We start from the raw sequence: 13,067 nt of genomic DNA, 5'->3' as shown, positions 1-13,067 counted from the left end.
ATGATTGGGTGGCTTTTTTGCCATTGGCCGAGTTTGCCCTTAATAATCGGGCTAGTTCGGCTACTTTGGTTTCGCCTTTTTTTTGTAATTCTGGTTTTCATCCTTGTTTTTCCTCGGGTCAGGTTGAGTCTTCTGACTGTCCTGGGGTGGATTCTGTGGTGGATAGGTTGCAGCAGATTTGGAACCATGTGGTGGACAATTTGATGTTGTCACAAGAGAAGGCTCAGCGCTTTGCTAACCGTCGTTGCTGTGTGGGTCCCCGACTTCGTGTGGGGGATTTGGTGTGGTTGTCTTCTCGTTATGTTCCTATGAAGGTTTCTTCTCCTAAGTTTAAACCTCGTTTTATCGGTCCTTATAAAATTTTGGAAATTTTCAACCCTGTGTCATTTTGCTTGGACCTCCCGGCATCGTTTACCATCCATAATGTGTTCCATAGGTCTTTGTTGCAGAGGTATGTGGTGCCTGTGGTTCCTTCTGTTGAGCCTCCTGCTCCGGTGCTGGTTGAGGGAGAATTGGAATACGTGGTGGAGAAGATCTTGGATTCTCGTATTTCAAGACGGAGGCTTCAGTATTTGGTTAAGTGGAAGGGCTATGGTCAGGAGGATAATTCCTGGGTTGTCGCCTCTGATGTTCATGCGGCCGATTTGGTTCGTGCCTTCCATGTGGCTCACCCTGATCGCCCTGGGGGTTCTGGTGAGGGTTCGGTGACCCCTCCTCAAGGGGGGGGTACTGTTGTGAACTCTGTTTCCGGGCTCCCTCCTGTGGTCATGAGTGGTACTGTGTGAGTTCTCTCTTTGGGCTCCTCCTGGTGGCTCTTTTTGTTATTTTGCAGGTTTCTGGCAGGATCAGCTGTCTCGTCATCTGCTAGTTAGGTTTCCTATTTAATCCACCTGGTCCTTCATTCCTTGCCTGTTGCCGTTGTATTCAGTGCTATTCTGATTGCTCCTGTCTACATCCGTTATCAGTCTCTCCAAGAGAAGCTAAGTTCTGTTTGCTTATTTCTGCTCATCTGTGTTCAAGATGTTTCCTAGTATATGATGAGTTTTTGTCCAGCTTGCTAATATGTGATTTCCCTGCTTGCTGGTGCTCTGGGGTGCTGAGTTGCTCCCCCCACATCGTTAGTTGGTGTGGGGGTTCTCGCATTCTCTGCGTGGATATTTTTGCATAGGGTTTTTTACTGACCGCACTGATCCCTTGCTATTTTCTGCTATCTAGCGTTAGCGGGCCTCATTTGCTTAACCTGTTTCATCTCTGCGTTTGTCTTTTCCTCTTAACTCACCGTTATTATTTGTGGGGGGCATCTATATCTCTGGGGGATTTCTCTGAGGCAAGTGAGGTCTTTACTTTCTCTTTAGGGGTAGTCAGTTTCTCAGGCCGTGAAGAGACGTCTAGGATTTCAGGAAACGTTCCACGGCTGCCTATAGTGTGTGCGGTTAGGATCAGGTTTGCGGTTAGTCCAGTTACCACATCCCCAGAGCTCGTCCTATTATTTTCTACTTAGCTGGTTAGATTTGTGATCCTACGCCACTAGGATCATAACAATTGGCTTCCGTGCACAACAGCGGAAGAAGCAGTGGTGTCACCCGCAAACAGTGTTCCTGGACCCTGGGGATCGGCCCACAAAGTCGGGTGCTTTGCTGCCATGTGCCTAATCATGCTGGTGGTGGTCTGGCTAATAGTTTTGCTACCCATGCTGATGCAGGCATGGCAGGTGGTGCAAATGGCCTGTTTGGAGTTATCGGCAGAGTCTTTAAAAAGCAATCAGACTCAGGAAGACCTAACACTTGTACTGGCAACTTCCGTCGTGTTGGTGATACAGGGAACAGTTGCCCATCTTCTGTCTGTGGCCACCACACTGCTTCTTCCTGCCTGCTTGGGTGCTATGCCTCCTTCCCATGTGTGCTGCTGTCCTCACTCTGCATGTCTTCCTGCCAGCTTGGGTCAGTTACTATACCATCCACCACCTCCTCTTCCACTTCCACACCCTGGTCCTCCTCCTGACTTTCTGGCAATTGTGTCTAATTATCGTCCACCTCTTGTAACACGATCCCACCGTCGCCTTTCTGTGAACATGACTGCTCAAATATTTGGGCATCGCTATCTCCTCTTGCCGCTCTTCAAGTGCACCTGGAGAGAGGCCCGAATCTCTAAATGGAAAAGTGAACAGCTCTTCTGAGTGTCCAAGTGTGGGATCAGTTGTCTCCAGGTGCTCTGCATTGGATGATGGAGGATCAGGGTGAGGAATATGCGGTCCAGACTCACGACTACTGAGACTTCACTGTGTGGAAGACAGGGTGGTGGCAGCAAAGTGACTGGAAGCATTATTCGCTATCCAACCAACAACCTTTTGACACTGGTCTGGGTTCAATAGTGGTGTGCTGCTGCAGTCACCTAGTAATTGTGACAGGAAGGTCTGGCAAGAAGATGTGGGTGTTTGTTGTGGCCCAATTTCAGCTTGCCCACATCCTCGGCCTCGCCCTCTGCATGCACCATCACCATCACGTCCACTTCCCCATCCCTTGGCACGTGCCTTGTCCATTTTAAATGGACTACAATATTTTGCACGTTCACTAAAAATGACTGACTTCGGAGCGAATTTATATGTGATCCGTGTGCGGGAAAATCACAGTTTAAAATATCTGGCCTGTAGGTAACACCTTTTATTTGTAAGCAAACTGGTGTCAATAACTAGACTAAGACACATCGAAAAACAGTTCAATTGAGCCTAAACACTGCCCCAATTTTTAGCCCATATGTAGGTGAGGCCTGTGATGGAGATCCCCCACTTTTAATTATCTGGCCTGTATTTTTTTCTAAACAGCAAAATTGTGTCAATAACTAGGCTAAGGCCTCTTTCACACTTCCATTTTTTACAATCAGTCACAATCCGTCAAAATGTTGAAAAGATGGATCCTGTGCAGATTGTAAAAAATGGATGCACTGGATCCGCTTTTTGACAGATCCATCGAGGCAGTTATTGCCAGAATTTAAGGCTATGTACACAATTTGTGTATCCGTCTGCGGCGCGTTTTTTCGCTGCAAAAACGCATACACAACACAACCCATCTTAAAAATAATTTAAAAAAATAAAAAATTGTGATATTTTTACCTTCCGGGGGCCCCTGCAGCCTTCCCGATGCTCGCGATGCTCCTGGCAGCTCCTGTTCCCAGTGATGCCTTGCGAAATGACCCGGGGGCCGCTGGAAGGCTGCGGGGGATGCCGGAAGGTAAGAATATCACAATTGTTTTCTATTTTTTTTATTATATTTAACATTATATCTTTTTTACTATTGATGCTGCATAGGCAGCATCAATAATAAAAAGAGAGAGAGAGAAAGCGAGCGAGAATTTCCCTGACTGGAAATTCTTCTGCGCATGCTCAGTTTCAAAAGACAGCATCCGTCGCTGGATTCCTTCTTTTGACGGTCAGCGACCATAGGATTCTGCGTCCATAGGCTTCCATTATAGCCAACGACGGACAGCGCAGGATCCGTCGCTGGGCGATTTTCCGACGTACACAAAAAACATTTCTATGTGCGTTGTCTCTGCCCGATGGACAGCAATTTTACTATGGATCCAGTGCACGACGGATGAAACGTGTAGCCATCCGTCACAATCCGCCGCTAATACAAGTCTATGAGAAAAAAACGGATCCAGCAGAAACATCTTTGCTGGATCCGTTTTTTTCACAAAACATCGGATTTTGACAGAAACAAAAAGACTGAAGTGTGAAAGAGGCCTAAGACACAGCAACAACAGTTCAATTGAGCCCCAAAAATGCCCAAATTTTTACCCCACAGATAGGTGAGGCCTGTGACGGAGATCCCCCACTTTCAATTATCTGGCCTGGATTTTTTTTTTTAACAGCAAAATTGTGTCAATAACTAGGCTGCGACCCAGCAAAAAAAGTTCAATGGAGCACAAAAAATGCCCCAATTTTTAGCCCACAGATGATGATGGTGATGTGTGTGACAGAGATAGCAGACTTTAACCCCTTCACCCCAAAGCCTGTTTTCACCTAAGTGACACGGCCAATTTTTACAATTCTGACCACTGTCACTTTATGAGGTCATAACTCTGAAACGCTTCAACGGATCCTGGTGATTCTGAGATTGTTTTCTCGTGACATATTGTACTTTATGATAGTGGTAAAACTTCTTCGATATGACTTGCATTTATTTGTGAAAAAAACAGAAATTTGTCGAAAATTATGAAAATTTAGCAATTTTCAAATTTTTCGTTTTTATGCCCTTAAATTAGAGAGTTATATCACATAATATAGTTAATAAACAACATTTCCCACATGTCTGCTTTACATCAGCACAATTTTGGAAACATAATTTTTTTTTGTTAGGGAGTTATAAGGGTTAAAAGTTGACCAGCGATTTCTCATTTTTGCAACAAAATTTGCGAAACCATTTTTTTTATGGACCACCTCACACTTGAAGTGACTTTGAGGGGTCTATATGACAGAAAATGTCCAAAAGTGACACCATTCTAAAAACTGCACCCCTCAAGGTACTCTAAACCACATTCAAAAAGTTTATTAACCCTTCAGGTGCTTCACAGGAATTTTTGGAATGTTTAAAAAAAATTGAACATTTAACTTTTTTTTCACAAAATTTTTACTTCAGATCCAATTTGTTTTATTTTACCAAGGGTAACAGGAGAAATTGGACCAAAAAAGTTGTTGTACAATTTGTCCTGAGTACGCCGATACCCCACATGTTGGGGTAAACCATTGATTGGGCACATGGCAGAGCTCGGAAGGGAAGGAGCGCCATTTGACTTTTCAATGCAAAATTGGCTGGAATTGAGATCGGAACCCATGTCGTGTTTGGAGAGCCCCTGACGTGCCTAAACAGTGGAAACCCCCACAAGTGACACCATTTTGGAAAGTAGACCCTCTAAGGAACTAATCTAGATGTGTGGTGAGCACTTTGAACCTCCAAGTGCTTCACAGAAGTTTATAATGTAGAGCCGTAAAAAAAATTAATATTAATTTTCACAAAAAATGATCTTTTTGCCCCAAATTTTTTATTTTCCCAAGGGTAGCAGGATAAATTGGACCCCAAAAGTTGTTGTGCAATTTGTCCTGAGTACGCTGATACTTCATATATGGGGATAAACCACTGTTTGGGCGCATGGCAGAGCTCGGAAGGGAAGGAGCGCCATTTGACTTTTCAATGCAAAATTGGCTGGAATTGAGATCGGAACCCATGTCGTGTTTGGAGAGCCCCTGACGTGCCTAAACAGTGGAAACCCCCACAAGTGACACCATTTTGGAAAATAGACCCTCTAAGGAACTAATCTAGATGTGTGGTGAGCACTTTTAACCTCCAAGTGCTTCACAGAAGTTTATAATGTGGAGCCGTAAAAAAAAATTAATATTAATTTTCACAAAAAATGATCTTTTTGCCCCAAATTTTTTATTTTCCCAAGGGTAGCAGGATAAATTGGACCCCGAAAGTTGTTGTGCAATTTGTCCTGAGTACGCTGATACTTCATATATGGGGATAAACCACTGTTTGGGTGCATGGCAGAGCTCGGAAGGGAAGGAGCGCCATTTGACTTTTCAATGCAAAATTGGCTGGAATTGAGATCGGAACCCATGTCGTGTTTGGAGAGCCCCTGACGTGCCTAAACAGTGGAAACCCCCACAAGTGACACCATTTTGGAAAGAAGACTCCCTAAGGAACTTATTTAGATGTGTGGTGAGCACTTTTAACCCCCAGTTGTTTCACTAAAGTTTAGAATGTAGCGCTGTGAAAATCAAAAAATCATTTTTTCTTTCCACAAAATGATGTTTTAGCCCGCAATTTTTTTTCCCCCAAGGGTAACAGGAGAAATTGGACAACAAAAGTTATTGTCCAATTTGTCCTGAGTACGCTGATACCCCATACATTGGGGGGAACCACTGTTTGGGCGCACGGCAGAGCTCGGAAGGGAAGGAGCGCCATTTGAAATGCAGACTTAGATGGATTGGTCTGCAGGTGTCATGTTGCATTTGCAGAGCCCCTGATGTACCTAAACAGTAGAAACCCCCCACAAGTGACCCCATATTGGAAACTAGACCCCCCACGGAACTTATCTAGATGTGTTGTGAGAACTTTGAACCAACAAGTGTTTCACTACAGTTTATCACGCAGAGCCGTGAAAATAAAAAATATTTTTTTTTCCACGAAAATTATATTTTAGCCCCCACATTTTTATTTTCCCAAGGGTAACAGGAGAAATTGGACAACAAAAGTTGTTGTCCAATTTGTCCTGAGTACGCTGATACCCCATATATTGGGGGGAACCACTGTTTGGGCGCACGGCAGAGCTCGGAAGGGAAGGAGCGCCGTTTGAAATGCAGACTTAGATGGATTGGTCTGCAGGTGTCATGTTGCATTTGCAGAGCCCCTGATGTACCTAAACAGTAGAAACCCCCCACAAGTGACCCCATATTGGAAACTAGACCCCCCACGGAACTTATCTAGATGTGTTGTGAGAACTTTGAACCCCCAAGTGCTTCACTACAGTTTATAACGCAGAGCCTTGAAAATAAAAAATATATTTTTTTCCACGAAAATTATATTTTAGCCCCCATGTTTTTATTTTCCCAAGGGTAAGGCTGGTTTCACACTTGCGTTTTTATCTGCATGCGTTTTTTTTAAAAACGCATGTGTGAAAAAACGCATGTAAACGCGGTAAAACGCATGCGTTTTTATAGAAAAACACAAGAAAACAAGAAAAAAACAAAAAACCCTAACCCTACCCCTAACCCTACCCCTACCCCTAACCCTAACCTGAAATACGTGGCACTGAAATACGTGGCACTGAAATACGTTTATATACGTATATACGTATATACGTATATAAGTGCCACGATATTTCAGTGGCCACGTATATAAGTGCCACGTATATAAGTGCCACGTATATAAGTGCCACGTATATAAGTGCCACGTATTTCATGTACATGCCACGATATTTAAGTGCCACGTATATAAGTGCCACATATATAAGTGCCACGTATTTAAGTGCCACGTATTTAAGTGCCATGTATTTCACGTAAATGCCACGATATTTCAGTGCCACGTATTTCACTGAAATATCGTGGCACTTAAATACGTGGCACTGAAATATCGTGGCACTGAAATATCGTGGCACTGAAAGACGTGGCACTGAAATATTGTGGCACTGAAAGACGTGGCACTGAAAGACGTGGCACTGAAATACGTGGCACTGAAATACGTGGCACTGAAATACGTGGCACTATGACTGTCAGAAAATGTTCATTAAACGGTTAGGGATGAGTTTAGGGGTAGGGTTAGGGTTAGGGTTTGGATCCCTTTATCACCTTGATGGTGGTGGGTGACTTTTCAGTGTGTGTTCTGTTTTTTTTCTATAAAAACGCATGCGTTTTTAACGCAAACAAACGCGTTGAGATCGGACGCCATGTCGCGTTTGGAGAGCCCCTGATGTGCCTAAACAGTGAAAACTCCCCAATTCTAACTGAAACCCTAACCCCAACCCTAACCCTAGTCCTAACCCTAGCGCTACTTTCACACTAGCGTTTTTTTGCATACGTCGCAATGCGTCGTTTTGGCGAAAAAACGCATCCTGCAAAGTCATCTGCAGGATGTGTTTTTTCCCCATAGACTAACATTAGCGACGTATTGACACACGTCGCAAGCGTCGTGCGACGGTTGCGTCGTGTTGTGGCGGACCGCCGGCAGCAAAAAACGTTACATGTAACTTTTTTTGTGCTGACGGTCCACCATTTCCGACCGCGCATGCGTGGCTGGAACTCCGCCCCCACCTCCCCGCACCTCACAATGGGGCAGCGGATGCGTGGAAAAACAGCATCCGCTGCCCCCGTTGTGCGGCGCTTGCACAGTATGCATCGGTATGTCGGGCCGACGCAGCGCGACGGCCCCGTACCGACGCTAGTGTGAAAGTAGCCTAACGGGAAAATGGAAATAAATATATTTTTTAAAATTTTATTATTTTTCCCTAACTAAGGGGGTGATGAAGGGGGATTTGATTTACTTTTATAGCGTTTTTTGGGCGGATTTTTATGGTTGGCAGCCATCACACACTAAAAGACGCTTTTTATTGCAAAAAATAGTTTTTGCATCACCACATTTTGAGAGCTATAATTTTTCCATATTTTGGTCCACAGAGTCATGTGAGATCTTGTTTTTTGCAGGACGAGTTGACGTTTTTACTGGTACCATTTTCGGGTACATGACATTTTTTGATCGCTTTTTATTCCGATTTTTGGGAGGCAGAATGAACAAAAACCAGTAATTCCTGAAATTCTTTTAGGGGGTGCGTTTATACCGTTCCGCGTTTGGTAAAAAGGATAAAGCAGTTTTATTCTTCGGGTCAGTACGATTACAGCGATACCTCATTTATGTAATTTTTTAATGTTTTGGCGCTTTTACACAATAAAAACTATTTTATATAAAAAAATAATTGTTTTTGCATCGCTTTATTCTGAGAGCTATAACTTTTTTATTTTTCTGCTGATGATGCTGTATGGTGGCTTTTTTTTTTGCGGGACAAGATGACGTTTTCAGCCGTACCATGGTTATTTATATCCGTCTTTTTGATCGCGTGTTATTCCACTTTTTGTTTGGCGGTATGAGAATAAAGCGTTGTTTTTTGCCTCGTTTTTTTTTTTTTTTTTTTTACGGTGTTCACTGAAGGGGTTAACTAGTGATATAGTTTTATAGGTGGGGTCGTTACGGACGCGGCGATACTAAATATGTGTACTTTTATTGTGTGGTTTTTTTTTATTTAGATAAAGAAATGTATTTATGGGAATATATTTATTTTTTTTTTCTTTATTTAGGAATTTTTTATTTTATTTTTTTTTACACGTGTGGAAAAAAATTTTTTTTAACTTTTTTACTTTGTCCCAGGGGGGGACATCACAGATCGGTGATCTGACAGTGTGCACAGCACTCTGTCAGATCACCGATGTGACAGGCACGTTCCACAGGCTTGCCGGCACCTGCTATGAGGAATTCTCAGCAGACGCCGGCAAGCAGGGTCATCTTATGACCCGGAAGGAGTCCCGCGGCCATCTTGGATCTGGGGACTCCTTCCAGGTCACCGGAGCAGCGCGATCTCATCGCGCTGCTCCGGTGGGAGAGCGCAGGGAGCCCCCGTCCCTGCGCGATCCCCCTCTATGCCGCTGTCACTATTGACAGCGGCATCAGAGGGGTTAAATGCCCGCGATCGGCGACAGCGCCGATCGTGGGCATTGCTGCGGGGTGTCAGCTGTCATATACAGCTGACACCCGCACCCGATCACCGCGGCGCTCAGCGTGAGACCGCGGTGATCGGGGCGCCGTACTAGTACTGCGGCTGGCACTAATGCAGTGCCGGCAGCGCAGTACTAGTACGACGCATGGCGCGAAGGGGTTAAATTATCTGGCCTGTATTTTTTTTTTACAGCAAGATTGTGTCAATAAGTTGGCTAAGACACAGTAAAAAATGTTCAATGGAGCCCTAAAATGGCACAATTTTGAGCACAATGATAGGCGATTCGTGTGGCGGACAAAACACAGTGTAAAATATCTGCCCTGTAGGTAAAGATTTTTTTTTTAAACCAACTGGTGTCAAGAACTTGCAAAAGACACTCCAAACATTTTTTACAGTACCACAAAAATGGCAGAATTTTATGCGCACTGAGATGTGATCGCTGTGATGGCCAAACCCCTGTTTAAAATAGCTGTGTTTTAACGCTGTACTATGGAAAGGATCTGGCTGTATTCTGCAGTGCCAACAAGCAAATGGAGAAAAAGAAAGTGTGCTCTGGATTGCTTTTAAATAAAATAATCAGGATAAAGAGATACAAAAAAAAATATCTGTAATAGGCAGCAGCAGACAGTAATGGAATGGAATGCCACATACACTGCCTGCCTACCTATCACTGCAATCTATATACCTCGTAATTAGTCCTTAAAAGGACTGTTGGTTTAGCTGGATTTGTGGATTAACAATGGTATACCCACACTGATACCCCACCTATTCTGTCCCTATCACTGCAGCAACTCTCCCTACACTGGTGATTCCGGAGCTGACTGGGATGAGCAGGGCTGCGCCAGGTCTGATATAGACCTGATGACGTTGCGCGGCCAGCCAATCACTGTAATGCCACAACCAACATGGCTGCGGCATTACAGTGCATGGCAGACAATCTCTGCATGTCGATTGGCACTCTAAAGCAGAGGTGTCAAACTGCATTCCTCGAGGGCCGCCAACAGGTCATGTTTTCAGGATTTCCTTGTGTTGCACAGGTGACAATTTAATCACCTGCACCGAATGATTCCAGCAACTTGTGGAATGCTAAGGAAATCCTGAAAACATGACCTGTTGGCGGCCCTCGAGGAATGCAGTTTGACACCTCTGTTCTAAAGAGCACCAAACATGCAGGGCTGGAACCCGAGGTCCCGCCAAGCAAACCCGGAAATGCTCAGTGAGTACCGAGCATTACCGAGCATGCTCGCTCATCACTAGTGCTTACCGATAAGATTAATAGATTGGACTTTTCTGAATGTGGCAATACCACATATGTTTATTTTTTATACCTTTTATCTCTTTTATTTTTAATGGGGTAAAAGAGTAGTGATTTGAACAATCTTTTTTTTTTTTGAACTACGTTTGACTCTTCTTTTTAGCCATGTTGGGCAACCTTGTGCTATATACAGCAATGCCACAGACACCCTGCTGCCATAGCAACCCATCAAGCACCTGCAATTATATAATAGGCGGGCCGATGGACACTTAGAATAACGCGCCCCCATGCTGGTGCACTGTTAATGCCGCTGTCAGAGTTTGACAGCTGCATTTATCAGATTTACAATCGTGGGTAGCGCTTCATGCAACCCGTGATTGTTAGAGGCAGGTCCTGGCTGTAACACACAGCCATTACCTGCCGAGTATAGGATGGGCTCATCACGGAAGATTGTTCTATACACCTGCTTCTGACTAGCGCTTCTGATGGATGTCATATGGGTGAATAATACGGACACACTGATGACAATTGTCCAAGTTTTCTGGATGAAAGTCAAATGATTTTTCATACACTCATCCGATCCTGGCCTTACACTGCAGCTTAGCTTGCTAACATGGCCTAATTTGTATCGGTAGGAGCTGACCACAAGTTTGAAAGGACAAGGGCCGTAGGACTTTAATTTTCACTACAGGTAGGCGAGAATGATTGTAATCAACTATAATGTACCATAGTGATATGTTCGATTTATCCGAAGGTGGGGAAAGTGATACGAGGGCTGATGAGCACCGGCGTCACGTGTCACAAAAACAGCATGAGAGCCCCGGAAGAGCGAGTGCTGACACCATGGGAACGGCGCCAGCATGGGAGGTGAGTAAAAGCTTTATTATTTTATGGGGGCCAAGTGAGGGGTATGACAAGAAGTTAACTAAGTAGTGGACAACTTCTTTAATGTCTACAGGAAAAACAAAATAGTTGTTAATCACATAAAAGAGTAACAGCTGTAACTTCAAAATAAGATATGAAGAAAAATAACAAAAGCAGCTGTGGCTCCCCTGACTGTCCAGTTGCCACAGAGGTACTGCACCTCATCCAGAGGTGTGGATCCCACTCTCGGGTAAGGAGGGGGCACTATCCGGTACCCGCATACTAGCATCCACCACCACACCACTCCAGGCCGGGGGTCTGGGCGGACTCTATTTTGGGAGGGCCCCATCTCAGGCTGGAGGGGGAACTAGGTAGAGGGTGTGGGTGGATGAGGTAGAGTGACAGTGAAGTGTTGTCATGGAAATGGGAGGAGGAGTCAGTTAGTGAGGAGAGAGGAGTACGGAGGTGTCTGAGAGGAGCTCCAGAGAGAAGAGGTCCTAGGGGCCAGGGAAGTGATGACCCTTGGCACCCGAATCCACACTGACCATAGCCGGGTGGAGGGACCAGGTTGTAGTGGGGGACCGGCCCCAGACTAGTGGAGAGACTGCAGGACTCAGCTAGCAAACCGAAGGCTGTAGTATCTGTATGTGCCACAGCCAAATCTACATACATTTGCTAAAAAGGCAGGCACATAGGGTCATGGGGACCAAGAAGACGTCACCTGACAGGACCTAAGGCTGCTGGCTTGATACACTGTGTGTAAAGTGCAGGGCAGGAAGATAAGGGCCAGCGCAGAGAGATGAACTGGAAAGGTACACATGAAGGGGGTCCCAGAAAAATGCACCCAAACTACCCGAGAGCTGGCTGGACCACAGACCCAGAGGACACAGCACCCGGCTGCTGATTGTAACCAAGAGACTGTGAGTAAAGTGTGAAGACTGCACCCTGCTGTGTCCTCAGAATTATTTACTGCTTCACCTGCCCAGTACTACAACAGTTACCATCAGCAAATTCTGCTCTGGGGCCCCACTCTATCCGTGGAGAGCTGTAGCATCTTTGCTGTGTCACAATCAGCACCAGTGGACCTGAACCGCAGCGTCGGCCATCCCTTGCCGAACACCACGGGTGGCATCACGAATCAATCCCATATAACTTTTCCCCTTTTCATCATTTTTGTTTTTATTGCACGGCCCTGTGACTTCCCCAAAGAACTGTCTCACCTGGTTCCAAGTACCCTGGTGGGCGTCGCACAGCCAATAATGGAAAATAATATGGCAAATCAGTCATTCAATATGGACATTTTAAGGAGGACTTACCTATTAAAGCAATGCAAAAAATCCTAAAAATTCCAAACAATGGTACCATTTCTTTGAAATTCTGTGGAATGAAACAAAAGATTTTTTTCATTCTGCTTGCCCTTCCAGCAATTATTCATGTTATACAGTAAGTCATCAAAGACAAACATTCTTCTGATATTTCATTGGACCTTCTGCTTGAAAAACAGTTTAGATTCATCTGAAGTTTCCCAGGGCAGAATTAAAAATGAAAGCAATGGTTTGATTGTGATAGATAGTCAGGACTATACATGAAAAGGGAACCCACATCTCCGAATGCTACTAACCTGCAGATATGGGGTTAATAAGCAGGTTAACAGAGTTACTATGCTGTCTAGCCACACTACTGAAAGACC

General features: G+C 44.6%; 1 protein-coding gene across 2 annotated transcripts in view; it reads right to left on the bottom strand.

Annotated features, from left to right (window-relative positions):
* The window catches only part of RHBDL2 (rhomboid like 2), an 82,765-nt gene that overhangs the window by 33,935 nt on the left and 35,763 nt on the right, over positions 1–13,067 (bottom strand). For both annotated transcript variants that reach the window (XM_077295930.1, XM_077295931.1), the window contains exon 6: positions 12,694–12,754. In XM_077295930.1, coding sequence (XP_077152045.1) covers positions 12,694–12,754 — 61 coding nt within the window. The remainder of the gene's footprint in view (positions 1–12,693; positions 12,755–13,067) is intronic.

The sequence above is a fragment of the Ranitomeya variabilis genome, chromosome 3 (assembly GCF_051348905.1).
Source record: "Ranitomeya variabilis isolate aRanVar5 chromosome 3, aRanVar5.hap1, whole genome shotgun sequence".
NCBI classification, from domain to species: domain Eukaryota; kingdom Metazoa; phylum Chordata; class Amphibia; order Anura; family Dendrobatidae; genus Ranitomeya; species Ranitomeya variabilis.
This window is presented reverse-complemented; position numbering and strand designations above follow the sequence as displayed.